Source organism: Echiichthys vipera, assembly GCF_963691815.1.
Source record: "Echiichthys vipera genome assembly, chromosome: 4".
NCBI classification, from domain to species: domain Eukaryota; kingdom Metazoa; phylum Chordata; class Actinopteri; order Perciformes; family Trachinidae; genus Echiichthys; species Echiichthys vipera.
Genome location: NC_139829.1, coordinates 16558435 through 16586074, shown reverse-complemented (window position 1 = coordinate 16586074; position 27640 = coordinate 16558435). Strand labels below are relative to the sequence as shown.

General features: G+C 38.0%; 2 protein-coding genes across 2 annotated transcripts in view; one reads left to right on the top strand and one right to left on the bottom strand.

Annotated features, from left to right (window-relative positions):
• Positions 1-1042: 1042 nt before the first annotated feature.
• On the bottom strand, positions 1043-16632 carry cbwd (COBW domain containing). Its single transcript, XM_083913197.1, has 16 exons — positions 16550-16632; positions 16089-16227; positions 15552-15638; positions 14872-14968; positions 14458-14549; positions 12015-12074; positions 11045-11082; positions 9908-9954; positions 8328-8414; positions 8113-8157; positions 7382-7438; positions 4562-4613; positions 2761-2829; positions 2600-2665; positions 2334-2460; positions 1043-1583 (listed from the first exon to the last, which is right to left on the bottom strand). The coding sequence occupies exons 2-16, from the start codon at positions 16201-16203 to the stop codon at positions 1510-1512; spliced, it is 1113 nt and encodes a 370-aa protein (XP_083769323.1). The 5' UTR covers positions 16204-16227; positions 16550-16632; the 3' UTR covers positions 1043-1509.
• A 3680-nt stretch (positions 16633-20312) lies between these two features.
• dock8 (dedicator of cytokinesis 8) overlaps positions 20313-27640 on the top strand; it is a 56985-nt gene continuing 49657 nt past the window's right edge. The window contains exon 1 of the mRNA XM_083911801.1: positions 20313-20488. Within this exon, the coding sequence (XP_083767927.1) occupies positions 20436-20488 (53 nt within the window). The 5' untranslated portion in view covers positions 20313-20435. The remainder of the gene's footprint in view (positions 20489-27640) is intronic.

The window sequence follows — 27640 nt, the reverse complement described above, 5'->3', positions numbered from 1 at the left end:
CAGAGAAAAGAGGCAATAGTCGCCTTAACGAGGCCATCAGCATCAGAATCGGGTAGGAAACGGCTCAGCTGAGTGGTGCGCTCTGGGCTACAGGGCTCAGCTCGGCTTTACGACCGGGATGAATAAGCAGAATCATCCTCAAAGCAAACCGGCCCAACAGCGGATATGTGCTAAAACCGTGCTGCTAAAACATCTCCATTGCAAATTACCAAGTTGGGAAAACTCCACCTATTTCCTCACCTTACTGAGCCTACTGTGTATGAGGGAGATGGTTCTCACATGACTGTACCAATAAAGACCAGAGTAACAAATACCAGAAAATGTCTCTCATTTGTCACCTATTACAGCACTATTGTACCTACAAATCAACATTGAGTCTCAAATGCAATCCTAAGTGAAACTGAAATATGGAAGGCAGGCCAATAGATAAATAATTTAAAAAAAAAACTACAAAATTAAAGATGATCTACACCGGGAACAGTTCTTCGTTTACATTTCAGATTAAATTATCTTAATTAAACCTAACCAGTAGATTTCTGTTCCACTGTAAAGCTGAATACATTTTATGAATCAACCCGTTTATCTGAAGATCAAATTATTACAGGTTTGCACAGGCACTGACAAAATGTTTATTCAGTAATATGAGCCAATTATACTGTACATTTTAGTCATATTTTCTTTTTAGGGAACTATAGTGGCTATTAAAGTCTGCACACCTGGGACACAAACCCCCGTTTATTATAACCACGTTCTGCTGACTAGTTTCATAATAAAAGCTAAGATGTTAATGCTCTGAAGGCATTTTCACACTTTATTGAGTATCATGGTGAACTTACTCCTTTAACACAAAGGCACTTTGTGTTAGTTGTTATGTTAATCGTCTGCCATTGTCAGGTAGAACTAGCCATTTTTACAAATGGCTAAAAACATTAATTGTGTTGAGGTGTATCAGAGCAGTCTGAGAATATGTTCAGAAAAAAAAACACTTTATTTTGAATAATTTAAAAATACAGGATGTTAAAAGCCATAAACATAAGCAAGTTTTGTACCACACTTAGTATGTACAGCATCTGTGTCTCTTTTCAACTTCCAGTGCGACTTAGGTTCCTAACCTTCAGAAAATTGCTGGTTTTACAGAGCCATCTTCATTAAAAACAAACAAAAACCAAAAACATATTGATTATTTTCTTGACCTTTGTTGCATCTTTGTGTGTGCACACATGTAAGAGTCATGTCAAGTTTAAGTTTCTAGGGTGACACACAGCTCTTAGCTCAGTCACTACAGCAACACAAACACTGTACTGTAGCTTTTAAAGCTGGTAGTGTTGGATTATCACAATTTGAGACTTCTGGATTGATTACTCAACCCGAACCATCCCCTGGCGTACTTCATGTTCTCGTAGGAAAGGAGAGAACAACTGAAACACAGTCCCAGATTAATGGATGGCCGAAGCCACAATTTTTGTTCCAGAGTCTTCAGTTTTTATAAGAGGCGAGACGAGTTTGTAGCTAATTTTTTTCTGCTCTTTCGACCACCGTAGAAATGAACTGCTCCTGCAAAATGTTCTTGTCCAGGTTCCTACCTGCAGAACATAGTATAGAGAAAAAACATGAGCATTGACAGCACCAGACGTAAATATAGTATGCGTCATAGACCATGGTGGTTCTCAAGGTCAGTTCTAGGTATGTAGACATGTTGGGGCAGTCCAAGATAAATGGAAAAAAATGTGTAAGACTTTATTTAATGAGCCAGAAATTTCCTCACAATTTCCTAAAAAAACAAACAAAGAATTTCCCTGGAAAGAACAATGAAATGTTGTAGTAATCATTGTAATCACAGGGTCAAAGTTATGATACTGTTATGATACTGTTATTTTAGAGTTTAATACTGAGGTTACTACTGTTACTGCTTCTATTAAATCCAAGAGTACCAACACAAGAAAGATGATAGATCACATAGAAGAGGGATAGTAGTGTGGATGTAACCTGAGCTAAGGCCTCAAATGAACAGCTTTAGTACAAAATAATACACTTTTCAGAAAAGAAATCCTGACATTTTTGGCAAATTGTTAGAAAATTGTGGAACCATAAAATAAAGCGTTGACGCAGATTTAAAGCCAAGAATTTATATAATTTATGCTAGAATCACGAAACTACTAAACTGTGAATTTGCCAAAAAAAGATTTTGTTCTACTTAAGTGAACATTAGCACATAGAATACTTTGTCAGAAAGAGCCATTTTGATCCATTTAATGCAATTCAATGAATTTTGCTGCCTTGAAAGAATTGTGTAAAGATACACATGTGAAACATGTGTCTGTGTGTGTCTTCACCTATAAAGACCAGTCTGTTGACCCGCGGGTTCTCCTCCCAGGGCTGTGGAGTCTCATTGAGGTCATACAGCTCGTGGACCCCCTGCAGCATCACTTGGTGGGCTTTACTTGCAAAGGATACTATTCCCTGAAACACACAAGTCACAAGTCACAAGTGACACATTAACCAACACTGAATGAAGCATTTAGAACTGATTAATACAGATAATAAAACGGGAGTTATCGATCACAGCTACCACTGGGATGACTATTGTGCTTTATGATACCTTTAACCGGATGACAGTCATGGGATGACCTTCTTTGTTTTTAAACATCTTTTCCCATAGGAGCTCCTGAAACAGTGGGAGATGTGTGTTTACTTTACTAAAGGACTGTATTGTGTTTAAGCTATTTAGTAATGGCAACAGGAATACAAACTGGAATGTACCTGGATGAAGACATTCAAAGCATCCTCAGAGAGATCTCCAGCCACTTCAAACGTCACAGTTAAAATACTCTGAGGATGACATTAAATATACTATGAAATTGTTATCCATATATGCAACAAATTAGACATTTTGTGGCTTAAAAAAACTATTTTTGAAATGGTTAGAAATTTCCAACAATTTTTTTTACTCAGTGAAATACAGATACATTACACAAGATTTGAAGGAAATACACAGAAGGGTTTTAATGCAGCGCTGAAAGAAGTGATGTAATCTTTGACCGGATCAGAGCACAAAAAAAAGCAAATACGTATTATCAGCAAAAGTGTAGATTTATCATCTCTCTATATATTGTTTTTTATTCCCCATCCATTAACATGTACGCAGCATTTTAATGTTGTCAAAGTGGAGCTTATTCCAACAATGTTATATACTGTCAGGTAGTTTATAATAATGCATATTGAATAAACAGATCATATGTTTTATGAAGTACAGTACTTCCTTTTTAAATGTAGTAAAGTAGAAGTATATAGCAGCATAATATATGAAAACTTCAGTAAAATACAAGATCCTCAAACTGTACTTGAGTATGGTGCTTGGAGGGTATGTTTTACATCAATGCTTTTATATTTTGAGACTGTTTTTAAGACTTACACTTCACTGATGCCATTTATTTAAAATACATCTTAACAAAAATGTTCAGTTCACAGAAACCTGCAAAGACATTATGGACGTTAAACAAAAGAAGTGTTTTTACACCCCGGTTGATGACTTTGTCAATGACCGTGTCAAAAACCACAACTCCATTCGGCACCTGAAACCCCTCTTTATCTGCCTACATCCCCCCCCCCCTTTTCTCGCTCTTTTTCTCTCCCTCTCTCTCACACACACTCCCTCCTCTCCATACATCCTTACAGCATTGAAAAGGCACTTTGTAGATATTTGGGGGTTTTGTGTTGGAGTGTTAAGGTTACACACTTCCTTGTCATTTGGTATAACAACAGAAAAACAGCATTCTCATTTACATGAAAAGAGCAACATGGGGAATAGGAGGGGGGAGAAAGGGGGAGGGTCTGAGGGACGGCTGAGCTTCATGCGGGAAAGGGAACTTGGAGAAAAAAGACAACAATGCCATTATTTACCCACACAAACAACTCTCATCTCTCCTCATCCTGTGATAAAAGTTCATGGGGATAAAGCACAAGATGAGGCCTAATTACTGCCAGGAGTCATTTGGTCTCAAGACAAATGGTATAGGACTAATCCTGGAATAAATATTTTCATAATTTACATCTTCATTGAAAAGAACTAGACTTAAGTATACAATGTGTGTTTTCAGAAAGAGATACACAGATGTTTCCCATTCATATCTGACGTTAACCTGCTAATTAAACAGTGAAACTTGATCTGTATAATGTATGTATTCTGTTCAAACGAGTATAAATCTGTAACATGTAGCCAAGACTGTTGACAGTCTAGCCAACATAGTGTCTGTGGAATGTCTATGATGCTGTGTATGACCAAGACTGGGCTTATTTGCAGTGTGACAAGAAAACATCAAAAGCTTTAAGTCGATCTCAACACAAAAACTAAAGCAGGGAGGGAGTTTTCACTACAGTGTCACAGCCTGAGGGGATGCAAGGTACAAGGAGAATGCATCCCCTTTATCCTGTGGGAAATGATGTGTTGAAATAAATTAGCAAACAAAACAAGGAAAACTATATAAGATGCCAGAGAGGTAAGTATCAACAGTTAATGAATAAAATAATGGAAGTGACAGAGTTCAAAGCATACAAGCAATACCTTGTCGAGATGGGGTCTTGTATCTTTCACAAGTTGGAGCTTCTCTGCTAGACTTTTCAGACGAGAGAAATAATGAAACATCACAAAGTTTTTTCAGTTTCATCCAACATGATAGAGTCATTTACACGTAACGAGGTTCAACAGATAACCATATTGCATTTCAAAATAATTCAGTTCTATCAAAATCGTATTTATTTGTATATTAACATGTAGAAATATATCCTTAATTTTTGGGTGTTTTCGCAAATTTTTTCTTGATGGACTGACCATGAGCTACATCTTAGGATCTAACGTCCTTTTAATAATTTCTTGAGCTGCATTTACATTTACACCCTGTGTCAGGTTGACATAATAATGGCATTGTTTTATTCATTTAAATATTGCTGCAGTGTGCATTTTCTTCTGGGTGGTGACATTTTTATTTGTTTTTTAAAATCTTGATGTGTTAGGTTTATTAATTATTGTTATTTTTCTTTTAGAGATCTCTTGGGTTGTTTAACGACAGTGGTTCCACCATTTCTGCTACATAACTTTATGCCAATCTGTTCAGACATTCCGCTAATATTTTTCCTATTAGTTGCGGGATAATTTTACTTTTCCATGAAACAAGGGAACATTTTATTTTTATTTTTAATGAACTAGTCACAACCATGCAGGAGGTATGCAACCACTGATGAGGGCTTGCATGTAGATATTGCTTTATGTTTAGGGCTCACAACCTAAAAAGTACGGAACCACTATTTTAAGCTGCCACTGAAGTTGTTTCTGGGATAAAATATCATAAATGCTTACAATAAATGAATTAATTATTGCATGATTGTAATCCGGTTTAATTCAGATTTTGTGAAAAACTGCTTGATCTTTAACACATTTTTACTGTTGTTAAAAAATAGATTTAAGCATCCTGGTTAAATAAAGGTTACAAATGGCTACTGTCTGAAACAAGAAATTGACCTTTAAAAATGTATCTTCTTTATGTTCTTTGTCTTCTCAGCTGGTTTCACAGTTTGCGTTCCGCCTCACAGTATATTACACTGCATGCTGTATCAGTGCTTAATGACACAGCTCTGAATGGACTTGTGAAAACTTTAGAAATGGCAATTAAATCCTACAAAACACAGACCACCACCCCCAAACAAACTACAGCCCTTGTTCTCCCCATCAGACCTCCTCATCATCCCCCTTCTCCCTGACCTCACAAGGAGGCTAAATGTTGTGTCCAGCAGCTTGAGCCCTGCGTGCTGTTAGTACCACACAGGCAGAGCGGCGGGGGGCCGCTTCAAACAGCCAGTGTGGGATCGAGGGGAGGAGGGGCTTGGACTCTCAAAGGCAGGGGGAAAGGAGCTATCTGTTGGGACAAGGGGGACTCCTTGGGAGCCAGTGGACACACACAGCTCTAATCCTCTGCAGCTGGTCTCAAAGACAGTGACCGAGGGCATGTAAGAGAGCTTTAACACCGCGGCCCATTTCATTCACATGAAAGGACGGACACTGACTCTATTCAGGAGAATGACATTCTACAGGGGATACAATATGATGACCACCCTGCGGTGTAACAGGGGGACGCTCAATAAAAGAGTGTGTTAATTAGAGAGAAACATGATGAGCAACGGTATCAAAGAGTGCTGGGTACACAGTTCAGACAGAGAACAAACAAAAGCCATCAATGCAGTCAAAATAAGTTATTGATCTTTCACTGCAAGTTTTGAAATAGAACATGATGGCATATTATATATTATCAGCGGGCACATTGGTAACGGTCAGTCAAGTAACAAGACATTGCAACACATTGTATTGCAATATTTAAATCACTGTGTGGAGGTGTGGGGTGACCTACAAAAGCACCCTACAAGAAAAAAAAGAGCCATAAGGAGTTTATAATGTAGGATTTCCACTTCCTCTTTCTTAAGTCAAATGCCTTGAAGTTTACGGATTTAGGAGAATATATTTTGACGCAAATAAGGTATGAACACAGATATAATTTACTAACAGGTAACAGGCAAAAATAGAGGAGGGTGATTGGAATTTGATAGGAAATTTTAATCTAAAGAAACTGTGTGAAACGTATGTGTATTTTCAATCTTTGGGGTGAAACTGTGGAATGATTTGGATGTGGAATTCAAGCAAACTAGAAATATTACTCACTCCAAGAAGATATACAAAAAAACACAGGTTGGTGTATGTATGCATATCATATCATATTATATATATATGTATATAGGTATGTATATTTTTTAAGATAATAAAGATATCATTTAGGATTGAATAAGTGTTTACTTCTTCCTACTCCTTTTGAACAGTTTGTGAGAATGTATGCATAGGTTTATCGATCATTTAATTTGATGTTATTCTGTTTTGTTTTTAACCTTTTTTGTTTGAATGTCTATAGGCCATTCAAAAAAGTATTGCCATTGTAAATTTTGTCCACTTAAAAGCACTGACAGCTGTGAAGTGTCCTGATCGGTATTTTTTTCACATTTCTACTTCTTTCTAAGTAGCATTACTTTATCACAGTCTAAATTATTCTGGCGTGTGCTGTATACATATATACCAGACTCGTGTCCCTTTAACTTGTGACTTATCTTGTAACTTTGTCTTTAATTTCTCTTATAGAACATTATTTCTTTACTTCTACTCTTATACCAGTTGTATATACCCCCTATTTTACTTAATCTTATTTGTTCTTTTCTTTTTACTTGTTCTGTTTATCTGTACTTAGTTTTGTCTTTCTTCTTCCACAGTACCTAAGAGATACAGATTTTCTTTCCGAATGAAGACATTTTGCGTACACGAAACATTTATGGAACAAAACCAACTCACTTTGCCCCATCTTTGCTGTCAAAGCAATGCAGATCCAGCACTTCAGAGAGATCCACCCTGTGGAAAAAGATGGCAGAATATAAGTAGGCTAAATCTAACATTAAGGGTAACCGAGTGAACTGACTCAAGCAAAAAGTTGAGGGAATGTTTTTCCGATTAACCCCTCACTGCACGGTGTCTTTCATCTGTTCACCTTGGTCTGAACTCTGTGGGGGGGCAAAGCAGATCCAAAACACACCCAAACCTTTGAAAAACATTGCTTGCGTTAGCCAGATGCTACCTGGGTTCAGTAACGCCCAACATGCTAACAAAGAGGGTGCGTTTACATACATATTTTCACGCAGGCACATTCACACATATGCAACCATGTCAGCCTGAAGACCCAGGGTCAACGAGCAAAGACTTGTGGGTAACTGGACACCATTGAAGGTTTGGTGTTTATTCAGGATGCAACAGTTTGTGGTTTGTGTGTGTGTGTGTGTGTGTGTGTGTGTGTACGTGTGTGTGTGTGTGTGTGTGTGTGTGTGTGTGTGTGTGTGTGTGTGTGTGTGTGTGTGTGTGTGTGTGTGTGTGTGTGTGTGTGTGTGTGTGTGTTGGGGGTTTCTCTTCAGCAATGTCTCGCCTGAACGGCTTCATCTTTGATATAAAGATCTGAGCAGGAGCAGCACGTGGAGCTCATCTGTTACACTAAACAAAGCAGGGAACCTGGTACAAAGCCCGGAAAAACGTACCTTGACCTCTGGCTTTCTAGAATCTTGACAAGACCATTTACAGACCTGAAATGAGAGGGAAAAAAGTTTAATACTTAGAAAATAGACACATTGGACTTTGTTCGTTCTAACCTATTCCCCTATACAACTTTGTTCAACTGTATTGTTGTCCCAAAGTTACATAAGGAGCTTAGAAATAAGAGACATTAAAAAAGCAGAGCACTTTTGAAACTGACCTGACTGCCTCTCGTATTTGAGTGAGTTCCTCCTCATTCACCAGGTCTGTCTTGTTGATTATGGTCAAGTCAGCGACAGCAATCTGCCTAAAAAGACATTAAATACAACATTATGTTTATATGGCAAGTGACAATTTGAACAAAACCAACAACAGGGACCGGAATTCACACCGAGAATCACACAAAATTAAGAATGTGTCTAAAAACAATAAAACAGGATGCTGTCGCCTTGTTCATACTTGTAACTAGTTGAGTTGTAAGTGTACAAGTGTTCATGGGTGGCAGCGGGCAGTATGAGCCAAACTCAAATGGGAGCTGAGCGGCGTTTAGTTTAGAGGTGAAAACACAAACAAAGACCAAGAATTCAAAGGGTCATGCAACTGGTCTATCTTCATCAGTGTATTTGTTCAACAACAACACCGCACAGCTGCTGGAAGAGACAAACAGAGAGAGAGAGCATGGAGACAGAGAGCCGGGTGGCAAGAGTACTGTCAACAGCATGTTATGAGACCTAGAGTATATGTGGTGGAGACTGAGCAGTTTGTCTGGTCCTAAAGGAATACTTCGGCATTTTGGGGAACATACATCGCTTTCTTGCCGGTGAAACACCGGATACCGGGCTTTGTCACACACCCTTGAGTGTCTTATACTGCCACACAAGGCAGCCTTAAGCATCTGTGTGAGACAAATTGGGCTTTCAACTGTAATCCCATCCGCAGCAACATTAGACGCTCAAAGCAAGTGCAGTAACAGTGACAGTGTGTCAGTCCACATAGGGAAGAGTTCAAACAAATACCGGGCGTTCACCCAGGAGAGTGCAGTTCATATCCCAGGAGAGACTGTCGCCCTTTCTCTGTAATATGGACTCAATCCTAAACAAGCTGTTCTTTGAACATTTTTACGGCACTTTATTATTATTGTTATTACAGTAATTTTGATCTGTATATATTAGTATTGTAAATGTGATATTGTATATATACCGTATACAGTTATATATATGTAGTTATTTATATTTCAGTTTTTACAAATATATGTTACCTGTATAATATTGTTATTGCTAAATACGTTGTAAAGTATTTCTGATTCTGATATCCCGTAAGTCACTTTAGTTACGTTACTTACGTACTTATTTTAACCCCGGCCACAATTTTTTTCCTCACAGTAAACAAGTACTTATACTGCCTCAACCTAACCAAGTACGAGAAGTGTCTCCCCGTGTTTAAAAGAGCGACTGTATTGGAGAGTCAGTTTGACATGGAGGGCTACCCAGTGCGTGGACAGGTAACGCCAATGGCTCTAGAAAAAGCGTCCATATATAACAAGTTGGGAGAGAGCAGGTTAACCTGTACATTAAAGGTTGGAAATAGGGGGAAACCGCAATCCTGGCTCTGCCACAAGATTTCAAAACACACCTACCAGCACCTCTAAAGCTCATGTTATATTTTGTTTTTGTAGTCTGTAAAAACAGCAGTGTGGTTTCTGTGTGTGGTTTCTGTGTTAGAAAGTGCATTGGTTTAGTTAACAAACTGTCAAACTAATCCAAAAACAAAATACAAATAATAAAGACATCCGCAATCTACCTGGCTGCTTCATTGATGAGTCCATCTGCTTTTTCTTCTGTTAGTTGCTGCAAAAAGAAGATGACTTACACATGGAACCAGAACACCCTATATATTTCCAACATTAACCACATTATGAAAAAATGAAAATATTGGCAAACATTTACAACAGCCAAAACAAAAAGTGACAGCTAAATTGGTAAGAGAAGGGTGTGTCTGTCATCTTTGTGCTATAAGTGACTTTCTCAACACATGAATCCACAGGAGATCCCTTTTCATTTTCTGCTTGTGTCTTTTGCTTGCACCGGGGGATTTTTTCCGAAACAGTTTAATATGTAATAACAGACAAAGCAGGGGGTGTTAATCTAGATCATGACCCCTGAGTGTCAGTCTGACTCATGGTCTGACATTATCTGTCAGTGTGTGCATCACCACCGCTTCATTTCTGAAGGAACAATAGCAAAAATGTATTAAAAGAATTAATAGAATGGTCGCTGCTTTTTTTATTCAACAACCTCTGTACCATAAGACAAAGGCCTTTCAGAGGGAGTGAGGGTCAAAGCTCAAGTTAACTTGAAACCCCTCCGACAGATGGATATTTTATGGGACAGATGAGGAGAAAGGCATATGAGTGAATGTGACATTTCTATTACAATGCTCACATCTCTGATATCAATTTCTTTCTCACTATGAGTTATTCTCTGCTTCCTTCTGTCATTATTTCCATCCTCTAGTCTCTCTTCAATGAGAAGACAGAGTAGCACATAAAGGCCATGAAATATGTCACCTCAGTGAGGATGACACCTTCAAATTAGAGCCCATTATCCTGGTGTCACTTGTCTTGTTCCTTTTATAGACCACAGGGAGGGCGGGATGTATATATGCACTGGGGGCTCACGAACAGTCTCACAAGTTTAACAGCTTATTTTGGATTTAAAGCCATAGTAAGCGAGATGTACTTAGTTATTGCTCAGAGTAATTGAATAATCAAAGAGCTTACAAAATGTCACAGAATTGTGAACAATTTACACATGCGAGAAGCTGCAACCAGCAAATGTTGAGCATTTTTGCTTGATAAAATGTCTTTTATTTTACTTTAATTTTCTGATGATTAATTTCTACAAAATAAGCCTCTTTTATTTTTTTCTTCGTACATACCTGCAGTCCATACTTGGCATCGATGACTGTGACGATGCCTAGGATGAACAAAGTAAAGAAATAAGGTGATCAGTGAATCAAATGAAGTGACATGGCTTATGTGCATTCTATTCTGAATTGCCTTTTGGTGTTTAGTTGTGTCCGTTTCTTTAAAGCACTTTTCCTGAGTTACTTGAAGTCCACTTTTGGTCTGCTAGCTTTCACAACAGAGCGGATAGCTGAGTATTTAGTGTGAGGAGCGAGACACCATTCATTCATGCAAGCAAACACACACAGACCAGTAAAACGGATACACAAAAACAAGAAAATATGTCGTCCCTTAAAACAAGTCACAAAAGATGTCTATCTATAACTGGACTATCGTTGGAGCTGTTACAGCCTCACATTTAGACATCTTTAATTAAAGCATTTACATCTAAAGCACCATCCCTCCTGGTTTGGTAAAATAAATGGGCCAATGGGATCAAATTGGGACAAATAACATTTGAGTAGTAGACATTTTGACCCAATTAGACCTATCAGTGTTAATGGTGTTGGGATTTTCAAGCGTATCAGTATTATAGTACGTAAACTCTTTTATGGCTTTTAAAGTTTAAAATGTGACATCTCCATATATCAGTACAATTCTTTTAAATGGCAGCTCCAAAATGAACTGTTCCTTTTAAATAAACCAGTCAGACTAGTAAAGTTACATTTGACACACCAGACAAACAGATAAAGAGTATTCCATCACCAACACCATTGCATAATAATGGCCTGTTTTCACCTGGTTTTAACATGCGTCCTGAGTAATCGTATCACAAGTGGACAAGTTCACTTAGCTGCTCTCTATGCAAATAAACATGTACATCATTTCCGTTACATTTAAATAGCCTATATATTTGAATGACTGTGTGTACATTTCAGTTGTTGCTCTCACATAAATCATTATCACTTAGTACAAGACACACGTTCTTTACAAATATCTTACCATCCAAATAGATGTCACTGCCGAGCTCTGCATCGACCCAGAACATGGAGGCCACAGCTCCTGCCAGAGGACATGAACTGTATGTTAAGATTTTCAGTGGCTGAAATGCTTACATACATACATACAAATCCAAAGTTCTTCCCACAAGTAAATAGAGGCTATTTTCTTTCTTTTTTTCCCCCATAAATGTACTCAGTAAACTATATTTATCCATAAGGCCTTCAAAAATAAGAGAGAAAAGCAAGCTTTAAAAATTACTGGGGTTGATTAAAATATAGAATGTCAGACATCAGAGAGAGGTAAAATGTTTCACAAGAGTTGGAAATTTGTTAGAGGTTTTTATTTATTTAAGTGCATTATCTAACTATGTCATATTGCTAATACGTTTTAAAAAAAACTATCTAAATTAATTTACAGATGCAACTAATTATTATTTTCATTACTGATTAATTCATTTAAATGCCTTCGATGTATCTTTTAGTCTACAAAATGTCAGAAAAAAAGTGAAACATGCCCATCACCAGAACAAGGTAACATCTTTAAATTATTTAAGATTTTTAATAAATGATTGATTCAAATGAGCCCCATGGATGTTCAATTTCCATTTATATAGAACAGAGAAAGGCAGCAAATAATCCCGTTATGTGAAACAAGCATATCTTTTACCAGTTTTCCTTATTAAGTGACAGGATTAATGTTAAAATGATAATTGTATCATTCCACCATGATGTGAATTAACCTTATTAAATGACATCGACATCCTAAGTTTTATGTGTTGAAAGTCCGTATTGGATTCTTTTCAGAAACCCTGTGTGCGTTCTTTCCAGTCTGAGCTCTGTGGAGCAGATAAAACCAATATCAGAAGTTTTCAATTGTTTATCGCCTCCTGGTACATTTGGTTTGTTTCTATTTCCATTTGAATGTGGTTATTATAAGACCCTATGTTACCATGCCAGGCACAGCATGTTCACAAAATGCACTTTTGTCAAACTGCCAAGCGAGAATAAGAAAGCATTATAAATATTTGATGGATGCGTAATGAAAACACTCTTTTTGAGTGGCATGTTTCACATAAGTCATCCAACCTCTTCCTGAATGGAAGAGGAGGATCCCCTGGGAGCCTTTGTGACCGACAGCACTGCCAGGACCAATGACAGACCTGTCCTGGTCGATAACAAGCCTGTCTCAGCCAATGACAAGGCAGAGGAGTGAGGACAGCCCCGATCTGAGCGTGTTCTGTTGGTTCTGTCTGTGAGGCCAAGTGGTGTGTGTCTGCACATGCCGCTTCCCCCTGACACCTGTCATTTAGCGACACACCCCAACTGTCACAGTGCTAACCTTGTAATGGTCTAATATTGATTTCTTGATTCAAAGCTGAGAGCTGAACGGTCAGCTAGGTGCGTTTTTTTTTGACTGCCCTGATGGAAATACGCTTTCTGGACGCTCCTGTCACAGTTACAAAAGTCTGGAGGTACAAAATGTTTCACTCCTGATAAGTGGAAAGAAATCTAACAGATAATCTCAAGTAAAAATGAATACTACACTTACATACAGTAGAGTCAAGAAGTGTAATATTAACATTAGACATTCAACAAGTTGACTAACATGGAGAGATCTGGGTACATTTATTAAAAAAAAAAAAAACAAAGGTAAATAATAAAATAGTCTGTTGAGGTATACTAATAATAATATTTCACATTGTTTGTTCCTGTGTAAACCTGTGTGTTTCAGTACATTATACGGAAGGCTGCTCTTTAATGTAGCAGTTATGTTATTATTTTAAAGTTTATGGGAACGAGAAAGAACATACTGATGCTAATTTCATTTGTGGTTTTCAATATAAAACATGGTTTGTATCAGTACTTTTTGAACGTTTTCAGCACGTTTTACCAATGCCGCAATGATACTTATAACCATGGCAATTTTGGTCACTATAATCACTACAATTTCATTCCGTTTCATCTCTCATGCTGTCAGTACCAGCCATTTGCATAAATTGGTCAATCTCTATGTGTATGAGTATGGCCTAAAATGAAAAGCAGCTCTGTTAATCAGTTGTTTACTCTGGTATGACACTGTTTGATTACTCTGCAGTGGTATTGGTATCTTAAAGAAGTTACATAATCATTAAGGTTTATTGAATAAAATAGATAGATGTTTGCAACGTGACAAATATCTGTTATGCACATGTGTCTGTGTGTGTGTCTGTGTGTGTGTGTGTGTGTGTGTGTGGGCTAGAAAAACCAGGCCCTCTCGCTGTCTTCAGCCCACACACACAACACACCTCCTAAAGAAACAGCTGGTGACACCATGAGGTTACAACAGGAGGCATATAGTGTAACTGTCAAAATGCTCCCAGGTCAGAGCTTAAAAAACATGTACCAATCAAATACAGATTCATAGAACAGCTGCTCCTGTTTTTACTGTGCAAAACGTGTGATACCTGGATCAGCGAGCCCTGTGGTTTCTAGCAGGATGTAATCAAACTTTCCTTTCTTCTCCATCAGGTTCTCGATGGCTTTAAAACCATTGTCCCTGGAAAAATGAAGGAATAGCCACTAATGATTAAAAATAGCATATGCAGAACTCTTGAAGATAATGTCAACAAAAGACACCTGCTTCAATTATATCTAACATAGTACAAACTGTAATATGAAGTAAGTATTGTGTTGGAAAAACTGAACGCTAGACATGAAAATAACCACAAAACATTATTGATGTGCACTTTTACCCTCATTAGCACATACACGTAAAAAGGTGAGGCTTTATCTTAAGATTTTAAACTGTGGGAACTTTGAAACAAGGTAGAGCAACAAAGTAATTAACACTCTTCACGGACAACAGTTACTTTACGCACTTGACAGAGCAGCAGAGGCAGCCATTTCTCAGTTCCAGCCACTCCTCATACAGCTCTCCTGCCTGGCTCACTGCAAGGGACTTCTCAAGGGCGCTGCCTGCACACAGAGGATGACGAAGGAAGAGAAATCTGATAAAGACTCAACAATGCCATGTTGCTCTATATTTTGCAAATATTTAAAAGAGAGAAAAATAAACATATTTATCTATTTATCTATCTATTTATCTATCTATCTATCTATCTATCTATCTATATAAATATATATAAATGGACCACTTCAATTCAAATAAAAAAAGAAAACTGGCCATACCAGCATATGCTTAACTCAACATAGGCCTAAATGTTAACTAATGATACTGTAAGAAAGGACACACATTCAAAATAATCACCAGGTCCAATGCAAATAAGACAAATATGTGTTGCTGTACCAGGGTTTATAGCAAAACTCTGGATATATAGTAAAAATACAAAACAACAACAACACCTAAAAAAAGCATGCTATATCTTTGAGCTTCTTTCAGTTCAGGCAAAGTTGCTACTATTCTGCTCTCTTGTGGAGAGCTGAGGGAGTAACAAAAGGCATCAGCCTGGCATCACATTAACAATACATAGTTTGGCCCGAACAAAATCAGTTGAAAATTTACTAAGTTAGATTTCTCTGAAGGACAATATTAGTTTACCCTCTCCAAATTCATTGAGTATGACAGCAATCCGCTTGTTGTGTTGTTCTGTTAAGATATAGTTCAGGAGTGTAGTCTTTCCAGCTCCTATGAGGACACAAACACATAGAAATTATGTAATAAAGCACATTGATCATTAGGTAAACAACGATAGAGCTGCCCCCTCTTAGTCACTTAGTCCTAGAACATTTTGGTCTCAGTCGACTAAGACTTGTTTTGTCGATTCAATGTCATTTTTTAATGCATTTTTACTGCCTAGTTTACAGGAAACCTAGCACATCTCTAATAAACACAAAATTAAAATGTTGCTTTCGCATGCTTATTTGTGGGGAAACTCAGTCATATGGATCTGTTAATTAAATCACTAATTGATTAGTTGGCAAAACCCTATGAATTTATTTAATCAATGGCAGCTCTAAACAATACCCTGGTCCAGAACAAGAGCAGCTTTTGGATGTGACAAGGATTTGTCTGAGACTATACAATCTCCCTTATAAGCTCATTAAAGCTGTGCGAGTAATACAGATAGCCTCTCACCGAGGTAGCCTGTGATTATGGTGACAGGTATCTGCACTGCAGGAGGACCAGGAGGGGTGTCGATGGGCACCAACTCTGGACAGTCATCTTCCTCCTCCATCACCATGGCATCCATACCAGGGAGGGACACAGGCCGGATCTGATGAATCCGTACAGAAACTCGCTTAATACATGATTGCTTGAAGAAAACAATCGTGAATTTAAAAATAACAGCACAACATTTGTCTCAAAAGCACCACGCACATCATATATCATAGTGTTATATTTAGGAATGACGTGTCGTCGTAAACACGTCTAAACAACACCTAAAATGTAAAGGAATAACATGAACTCTCTCGCCATAGTATTAGCAGTTAGTAAAAGTGTTCACTGAATGGGCACAGCAAACATGGACTTTATCCTCCTAATACCTACAAAATAAATCGGCTTTCTTTCATTTACGAAAGCTACAACCAAATTACCTGACTGTTCTTCTTGTAAATGCAGATATTTAAAGTTTTCAGCAAAAATGCTCTCCCTTGTACTGCTGTGGCTCTGCGTTTTGACAGCGTGCAACACTGTAGAGGGTACGTTCAAGTCCTGACGCAGCGACAATGGTTCCGCTTTCGTCGGGACGCAAAGTCTGCCGGACCGGAAAAAGATTCTAAATAATATTAGATTTAACGGACGAACAAATGTTGCATGATTATACATTTTCATTTACAGACATTGTGTTTCTCTCCTGTAACTGTAGCTGTAGCTGTAGTTTCTCAGAGAAGACTGATATTGATGTGATGGCGAGGATCAACCACAAGAGGACGACATAAACCAATTGACTGCAGAGATGTTTATAAGGCAAGGTTCTTCAACGTTTCTCAGGCCAAGGACCCCTTAGCTGAAAGAGAGAGGAAGCAGGGACCCCCCTACTACAAATATTGTATAAAAATGAGTTGCATATTAAATTAGGCATAACAGCTAGAGAGGCCTAAAGCCTATACACATAGTTTTTTGTGCTGAATACAATACTAAGATATTACAAGGATCATTATTAACATATTCATACATTTATAGATCATATGTTATTAAACATACATTTGGAAGGCACATTGAATCCCTCAGTTCAGTTGTTTTTGTGCATGACTACCTTAGCGGCTACCTTGCCTATAAGCAGTGAGCCTATCATCAAGGTTGTGTAAATGTATTTACTTATTTTTTCACAAATGTATCTTTGCTAATAATACATTCATGTTAATGAATGAAAAAAAATGTTGTAGATTATCAAACACTTTGCCACCGACAAAACTATAAAGTAATCCTGCAACACTCTTGACATTATAGTAATAGGCAATGATTGTGTCACAATTAAATGACATTTATAACTTAAGGCCAGTGTTTACTACCACAGACATGTAGTCTCATCCATTTTAAAGGACCTACTTTTTTTTGCTACCGTAGGCTACAAAAAATGAATATCACTCTCTCACCATAATAATGCAATAAAAAGCATTTAAATGATGTCAAAATATTGCAGGTTTGCTTAGACTGTGGCATGCGTAATATGTTGGCTATCCCCTGAATATAGACTACTTAAATTCCCACACTAAGAATAGTCTTGTTATAGTGATATTTAAAGGGGGTGTTGATAACATATCGGTTATAAACTCATCACTGAATATCACAGGCCCAGACCCAAGTCCTTAAACATAAGCTAATTTAAGAAGCTGTCATATTAAAGAATGGCGATAGATAAGGTAAGTGTAAACTCACAGCTTCTATCACTCCTGATACAAAATGTCACTAAAGGGAAGCTCAGGGGTCAGCTGAAACATTTATTCTATTTATCTTTTTTAGATATCTCATATTCTTATATTAGCCTTCTTTATGTGCAAAATGCTATAAGATATATATTTTGTGGACTAAATGGAGGGACTACATATCAAATCTGGTCTAAGACTGCCTTGGGGTCCCCCAGGAGAAGGAGGAGAGAAGTGGTCTGGGAGACGAATGTCCCTGGGCTACCTTCAACCGGCTGCCCATATGGGCGGTGGAAACAGGAAGAAGTAATGGATGTTACAACAAAAACTACCACAATTGCTCAAAACTGTTTTAACTAGCCTAGATAATTTAGTCATTAATAAAAATAAAACAACAGATTACTCTTCTAACATAAACACAATAAGATCAATTACTGTATTTTATAGATGTGAAAATTACAGGCCTGTCACATTACACCCCTCAGTGATCATGTAAACAAACATGTTGTGACAAAGGTTTGTTGTGCAATTCCTTAATGAGTATTGGAAATAAAAAAAAAATAATATATATATATATATATATATATATATATATATATACACTTTTGTTTCAATTTCTGCTCCCAAAACTTGGTGGAGGCTCTCTACTTATCTCATTATTGTGCAGTGCCTCTATTTTCAAAATAATTTGTACCAAATTATGTACTTTCTGGGAAAAAATCATTTTTAGGATTTGTTGAAATTGGTTGCAGTAGGTGCAAGAACAATGAGAAGATTTACTTTATTATTAATACTGAATACAGTGTGTGTGATGCGAAGCTGTTTAATTCACAACTTGTGGAATAACAATGTTAGACCAGCTTTAAACTGCAGCAAGCATGAGTAAATTTCACCTGATAAAAACCCGTCTGACTGCATGCCTCAAGGTTGAAGCCTTTTAGTTAAAAATGCTCAATGTCTCAAAGCCCAAGCTGGGATAACCCTGATGACATCACATAGGATTGTTGAAAAGCTCCTGTGCAAGATCTACACACACATTTGTGAATCAATAAATACGTAATCAAATTGGCATCTCTCAACGATGACTAAACTGACCTTCATGACTAAAATGTGTGTTCACCCTCCACTTAAATGTGTGTTTTGTTTATTGTTACTTCACTTTGATGTGCAGCATTTGACACTGCTGTTTTCACATTCATTTGCTGGAGGGCTATATTTTCTCTGTACTCACCTTAAATCTGAGTTTAAGATGTGTAGTTGTGAAAAAGCATGTTTTGTCGCATCACGACTAGTTTGGAAGTTGTTTGATTGCTAGAAGAGTAAACCTAAAGGTCCCATATTGTAACAAAGTGAGTGTACAGAGTCTTTTTTGAAGAGCTATAAATCTTGTGATATTATCAGAAGGCTCAATCCAGGGAAAAATGCACAAGGCCCATATTCAGACGCTGTTCCTTTAACAAGCAACAAGGACTTCCATACAGTTGTGATGTCACAAGGCAGCCATATACTGGTAGAAAGTGCCACTATAGTGTATTAGTTATTTATTCATATTTTTTTTAGTTACTTAGTTAATTAGTACTCTATCTTTGATTTACTTAATCATGTCACCAATGTGCTGTTTGTTATTGTATACCTTGTAGTTTTGTACATTTAAATTGTTTAATATATATATATATATATATATATATATATATATACATATATATATATATACACATATATATATATATATACATATATATATATATAAATATATATATATATATATATATATATTTTTTTTTTTTTTTTAAAGTGCCACTACAGTGCTGTCACAGTCATTCCCCGGCTGTGACGATGGCGCAGAGACACAGAGAGTGTATATGCAGAAGACCTGGAAATGCTGACCAATCAGAGCAGACTTTTCTGCAGAGGGGTGTTAAAGAGACACGCCTAACACAGTGCATTTCAGACAAAGGGTGAGTGTAGGTATATACTAAGATAGCCAGACAGTATATGAGGGAGAAAACCAAAAACAAGTATGAACCTCACAATGAGCATAATATTTCCCCTTTAATAATCTAACAGCCAAATTAACTTTTTTTTAGTTCGATTGCTAACAGAGTATATGTAGTCTTAAAAACTGGATTTTACATGGAGAAAATTGTTTACAACTGTGCCCATTATCTCCTACTGTTGTGGGTGTTTACTTTTTACTTATTTTATAATAAGAAACTGGACTTGATATATCACTCACACACTTTGGAGAGAGAGAGAGAGAGAGAGAGAGAGAGAGAGAGAGAGAGGGGGGGGGGGGTAAAACTGAGACTGCTTGTTAAAACCCAAAAGCTGATCTCGGCAGCGAGGGAGCGCGCGTGTCTCATCCAACAGCCTGTCCCACCATCCCCTCCCACTCCTCGCGCCTCTCTCTCTCTACGGGATGGCTCAAATCAAATGCGGAAGTTTACACCCAGGAAAGCTGCTGCCGCCGCCGCCGCAACTAAGATGAGCGTTGACATGACAGTTGAGCTGTAGCGAGGAGGAGAAGAAGCGGCGCGTCGTTGACAGCAGGGCGGCGAGAGCGCAGGAAAACACCAAAGGCCAACGCCGCTGAACAGGACTTGGAGACTCGCATATGGCCTCTCTGGGCAGCGCAGACCGACGGGCTTTCGCTCTGAAAATCAACAGGTAAAAATGTCCTGTAGGTTAGCGCTGGTTGTTTTGATAGCGGGTTTAGTTTTTAGGAGTGAATGTGAACTCTTGGTACCTCCCCAGAGATATGGGAGGGAGCTCTGTCTTGACAGTTGTAGGTAGTGGAGCAGGCTGCCACATGTTGTGAATGTTAATGCTGCAGGTTAGTTCACGTTGTCCCGAAAAAAAAGCAGCCTGGAGGTTTAATAAACTGCCAACTTTTCTCATAGGAATATTCCAGGATATAGTTAACTTCTGGTAAAAGTGACAACCATGTGATCAATAATGAAACTGGCATAAAACATGAAATGGGCTCATTATTTACATACAATTCTAAAGTGGAGAAACAAGGCTGATGCATCCACACAAATTGACAAATGTGTATTTTATAAGTCATTTCCTCCTTTGAGGATGCTGATTCTATATCTAGTGCTTCCAATATGACCATTTCCTGTGGTGTGTAAGGTCTGACTAGCCCTATAAATGAGAAGGGATGTGGTCATAGTTCCTACTGTGACTCTGGCCAGGTGTGGAGGAAGTATGTACATGGAAGTCTATTGTGTACCATGCCTCCTCTGTAGTGTGACTTATTAAAACAAATGCACTAATACTTCCTATGATTAGCAGCACATACTGTAACGCTTCCTTGGGGCTAACAGCATGTACAGGTCAAGGTTCCTTGCAGCAGTTTAACTGAACAATAGGGTTCATCAACATTTTTGAGGTGAAAAGATTTGTTTTAATTAAATTTAGGATGGTGGAAGATGAGGAGATTGACTATTTACCCTCACACTTATTTTCATAGTCCCATTTGATTAACTCCTAACCAAAAGTCAATAGACTTGTTTCTGCTGCTCTATAAGCCCTCCTAAGCGTGTCATTTACAACTTTTTAACTTGGATAACGATTCATATTTATTAATTATTTTTTTACATGAAGAATTTATTGAATCGCCGCTAATGTAGTCATGCAAAATGTTTCTGAAAGTGGTTCAGAGTAGGGCTGCAAGTACGTTTTTTTAAAAAAATGATTGATTCATCTGTTAGCTATTTTCTTGATTAACTGTTTTGTCCATATGCCAACCACAATATCCCAGTGCTCAAGATCACTTCAAATTCAGATATGTTTTGTCCAACAGGAGTCTAAAAGCTATTTAATTTACAATGATATAAAACAGAGAAAAGAAGCAAATTCTCATATTTTGAAAGCCTAAACCAGCAAATGTTGAGTATTTTTGCTTAAAAAAATTTCTTAAACTATTAATAGATTATCTAAATAGTTGCTGATTAGTGTCTGATTGTCTAAGCTATTGTCCAAAGCATTCTATTGGTTATTCTGTTGTTTTGTGAGTGATATCCTCCATCCACCACCCCAGTGAATGCGCCATCATACTCTTGTTTTTAAATTGCCAGGGGAAATCATGGATCCTTGCTGTGCAGAGCTAAGCTCAGCTGCTGAGGGATGTGTGGGATCTCGGGTCACCGTCTGACTCCAGTGATGAGCCAGCAGAGGGGCTGACTGGCAGATGCTGTTCTGTAGCAAAACATGCTGTTATAGAGTGTGTTGTCGTAACGTGTTAAACAGCACACAGAAGTGATGATGCAAGGAATATAACTCACACTCGATGACTGGGATTTCTCAAACTGTTGTGAGTTGTAGTGAGGAAAATCACTTATATTTTGACTCGGCAACATTGAATGAATATAATGAATTTTGAATATATTAAAGGGCTCAGGAGGTAGCAGGTTGTCAACTGATTGCAGGGTTGGAGGTTTGAACCCCGGTTCCTTCGGTCCACCAGTCAAAGTGCCCTTGGGCAAGACACTGAACATTCCAAATTTGTCCTGATGGTTGTACAACACTTTGCATGGCGGCTTGCCATCATTTTGTAATTGTTTGTGTGTATGAATGGATGAATGAAAGGCAGAAATGTAAAAAGAGCTTTGGATAAAAGTAATTTCACCATTATGCAATATACAGCTATTTCAGCTTTTTATTTATTCATTTATTTTCTATTTGTTGTGTTGTTGTAATCTTATGTACAGCTCATGTTAAGTACACAAGATAATGGCATTAACTAATGAAAATGGACTCTGAGGTTGACTCAGAAGTGGGTCATTTTAGGTCCAATGTCAGGTAGTGTAACCTATAAAAGGATCAGACAATCAGTATTGTTATTTGTGTGTTAAGCATTTTTGCCTTTATTATGATAGTGCAAACAGTTGAAAGGTGACAGTAAATTAGGTCCTTGTCTAGACTTGCTGGCGTTGTGATTACACGTTCAGCATCTTAAACACCTAGGCCACTAGGATGCCCTGATATGTGTAATTTGAAAAATCATGATACAACAGGGTTTAACAAACTGCAAGTTAAGTCTATGAAGGGAAACAACCTAGATAATCACGGCAACAAAAGTCAGACACAATCAAACCGCACTGACAAAAAGGAACAGAGGTCACAGTTTGAACTAAAGCATAAAATATGTAGCAGGCTGGAAAACCTGTTAAAGGGCCACTCAAACTAACACAAATCATGTTTGTTGTCAGAGTTAAATAAGGATTGTTCTTTTATCCTCTTCTAAATATTCTATATGTGCTCATGAGCAGTTCCTCTCTCGAGCTCTCCATCAGGATGGAGTGTGAAGGAAATCCTGCACACTATGGACACTATGTTGCTGCGGTTTCACTTCGCTCTTTTTTTGTTCATAGCCGTTTTAAATCAGGAAATGCGTGTTTCTTCATGAGCACATTAAAAGGGGAATGGTAAAGACGTGTGAGAATGCAAAGAGGAGTGAATATGATATACATAAATAGTGTAGCACAGTGTTCTGTTTTGTTGCGTATATCGAAGCTAGCTAAACATATAATATTCTACAGTTTAACATGATGTTACTTAGTAGCATATGGTAACAGGTGTGAGGACAGCTGTGGACATGGGGCCTCTGCCATTCAATACTCCTTAGTGGCAGGGGGATCCGGATTGAGTTTCATCTGATTTCCTATGGGCTCTGGTTAATGACATCTGTTAACCCTCATGGCTGTTGGTGGGCCATTGAGTGATGGGGTGGGTAGGGTGTCAAAAAGACACATAGCTTCCTCAAAAAAAACTTTTGATAAATGACTTGCCCTGTGGTAAAAGCATTCAACCTCCGCTAAAAGTTGTGTTTAAGATGTATTTGGGTCACATTTTTTTAGCTTAGAATCCTGCCAAATGACCGCTGTGTTTGTGCGTGCCTCCCTCTGACAGGAAGCTGCACCGTGATGGTGCTGATAGCAGTAAGACCCATTAAGTCTGGAGACATATGATAGTATGAGACACAGAGTGGGGGCATCCCTTTGGTCTGCCTTCCTCCTCTTGTCATGTACACCACACCACTCTCTGTTTTCCTGTGTTTCTTTTTGGCTCAGATGAGGGAGAAAGCAGAAGGGAGAAGCTGAAGGAGCCCCCCACCTCTAGTGGATTGTCTCGATAATAATGATGATAATGGGGATAATTGTAGACTGCCTGGCTGAGCAGCATGGCTGGTGGGAGTCAGGTCATGATGAGTAAATACAGATAATCGTGACATCATCACAATCTGGGAGGGCTATTAATCTGAAATGTAGCCACGAGAAGTGTTGTAACTGCAGTTTTAAAGCAGGATTCAGTTTGAGGAATGCTTGACCAGAAATGCTGACAGGAACTCACCATATGCACACACAGCAAGTGCAGGCAGGCCTGCCATAGACAACGTGACGTGACAAAAAGGGGCTAACCTTTTTGTAATAGAGAGGGAATGATAAAGGGTTTCCACTCTGAAACCCACAATGAAAATTCTTACCTTAGGTGTAAGTCTTGGGACCTCTTGGAAATAGGCCAGCTTTTGTGCATATGAATATTTTAAGACATAGTCCTTTAGTCACAGGAAGTTAAAACAGCTGTTTGGCAGCTGATGATATTCACATTAATTGACTCTCTCTAGCTTGAAGTCTACCAGCATTACTGACAGATTAAAGGAATGTTTGACAGCTCATACATACTTGAAATAATGGGGGCACACACAAAGCTGCTTTATCAAATGGTATTTCATTGGTGATGAAACATTTCTGTCCTTCTGTCCTTTATCATTCTTTGAATATGATGATCTAATTAGCACAGTGTGACAGTGGAAAGAAGTCTGTGTTTATTACAATATTAAATTAACCATTGGTCGGTGAGGGAAGCCATTAATGTATTCCAGTTTTGTAAAACTGGGAACACTCAGTCTTGTTAATCTAACAGGTTTTTTTTCTACCTCCAAATTAGCTTTGTTGTCAAGTGAATCATACTTCAGTGACATGACATACCTTGTATTAGCAGTAATGCTGTTGTTGCTGATGTTCATGATATGATTTCTAAAATACAGTACATTAGAAAGCTATTATAGAAAGAAACAAAAGGATGATAGTGCCAAAAATGTGCGTGAGTGTTGATGTGTTTTAGCAGTGTGCCTGATGTGTCATCAGCCATGATTTATAGCTGGGTAGTGATTCTGGCTCTATACGATCGACTCACTGGTAGCAGCTGTTTAAAGAGTGGCATCCTCATCAGTGTTGATTACCTATTCTAATTATATCTCATGAAAAGAGACTGGAAATTTCAAGAAACTGGAAATTTTTGGCATCAGGTTTTTGAATTCAGCTGGGAGCATGCTCTCTTAAAAGCAACCCATATGTGTCGTCTCAAAGAGGGCATTTATTGACATTTTGCAATTTATTTGCTATGATTTAGCTTGATCCCAATGCTTTGAAGCATGTTTTATGGCGAAAGTCAGGATGTTTACATGCACACAAGAAATCAGAGATATCAGGTTGCACAGGAAATCACACACATACACTGTGGTATCCTGGATACCTTAAAACCACAAACAGCAGGTTGTTACTCAGATTCTTCCCCTAGCCTAACTTTAATGTGGATCCATGAATGACCTTTTCTGAAGTGCATTTTAGTGATGCACTACATTACTATATATGTTGTAAAAAGATTGACCTTCAACATGACCAAGATACTTTGTAGTGGCTACACTGCCAAAGAACGCTGGCTCTTTTTGAAAAACGGCCATAACGGCACAGTATATTCAAATCTTGATCCCTGGGCAATACTTAGGTTAAGCTTAATACCTTAGCATTCATTTGAATTGTACGTTTAAGATATTTGGGAGTCCTTATCACACTGGCTCGCTGATGCTGGGTCTGCTCAATTCTTAGGACAACACCCTCACACTGAGAGAGTGGTGTTGAAGAATATGCCTCACAGGGAATGCCATTTTGGTCATTCTCAGAGATGTCAGATGTGAAGACCTCTGCCCTGCACCGGCACACACATATCAGAAGCTGCTTTCAAGACCAAAGCAGTCAACTTTAATAAAAGGTGTTTTTACAGACAGGGTCAGATCATTATTAGAACAAGATGGTGTTTCTGTTTCTGTGTTTCACTGAACCTTTCCTATTCAGACTTCTTGACCTTTATTCACCAGTGCCTTTGACACACACACATACACTGTGGTATCCTCTATGTTCTATTAGATAAAGCATTGCAGGTATTGTTGACAGTAAAATATTTGTTCCCCTTAAAGTCTCTGGGTTGATCCATTACAAGAATTCCTAACTTCTTCAGTCTAAGTAGTTGCACTTAAAAGTTATTGTCAATATGTTGCTTTATACTAGGCTTATAACACAAGCTGCTCTTCCATAATTTTACCAAAATCCAAAAGCTCTGCTTTTTGTCTTCCTGACTAGAGGAGCTTTGGTTTTATGTAACAAAGGATGCCAAGACATGGGCCCATTAAAGAGAATGACATATGTTATTGCTGTGACAAGCTGTTTGTCTACTAGTGGTAAAATAATGTCTGCTGGTAAAAGCTGATTACTCTTTTACTCGCCTGGTCTTTTTTAAAGGCTGGCCACGGATATGTGTCAATGTATGCAAGTGAATAGACAGAATGTTAACATGCTAAAATATCACTTCATATACAGTGTATGCATGTTCTTTAACGCATGAGCGTTGGGCTTTGTCTCTCCAGTGGCAATGAAAGATAAAGAGGGAGGGCACATATTAGTGGGGAAGTAGCTATAGGCTCAGTCTGCACACAGGGTAGGCCATGTTTCTTTTGAAGTCAAGTTAAGAGAAGGTTTTACAGGGTTTAAATAGCCTTGGGTACAAGCTCAGTATACACCCACCAATAAATCTGCCCTTGAGCAAGAAAAGGCATTCTTGTTTGCAGCAGAATATAACATCAAAATCCCATACATCTCAGCAGTAGCCATTCTCATTTCAAAGTTTGACATATTAAAGCCAATCTGTCAGTTACTCCTGTCCAGATACCCGATGATGCAGAGCTTTGAGGAGTATCATTCCTTGTGTTGACATTAAGTTTTCTAGAGCTTTAGTTTCTTACCTACAATCCTTTTAAGCTCCACAGGCTTATGTAATTCACACATTGCCTTACAAGGAACAACTCAGCACATTTCTTTTAGACATTGGTGTATAAAGTCAAGTGGGCGTTTGAAGAGACTTTAATTTGACGTTGTGCACATGCAAGTTGGGGTGCATATGTACGAAGTTGTATACGTGAGTTATTTGACAGCTTGGCCCTTCAAGGAATAGCAGAAGCGAAAGGGAAAAGATTAATATTTTCACATGTATTATCTTATTCTTTTTTTTTTGCACTCCTATGACTCCATACTTATGTGAGATCTCTCAACCAATTTCCAAGTGCTGTTGTCTACATAATGCTCAAATAAACCTGCTTAGTGGAGGACTGTGGTTGTACTGAGCAGCCTTCAAGTGTTAGTGTTTGTATAGTATATGTGTGTACACCTATGTCAGGCTGTAGTCTGTGAGTTATATAAGGGTTAAGGTTACGCTATACTTTAGTAGTACCTTTTCATGTTAGTATTGCATAACAGAACTGTTGTTGCTGGTGATAAAGGGCTGATAATGTGGCCAAGCACATGTCTGTGTGTCTGTGGCTGCTCATTGTGGAAATCAGTACGTACGCATATGTGTTGTAAAATGCATCATTCATCAGATTTTTCTTTCATGACATTTGAATTTCTGTAATGCACATCATTTTATTGTGGTGGATTTTGAATTGACAGAGGAGAAGCTTGTGTTTAAATAAATTGGTGC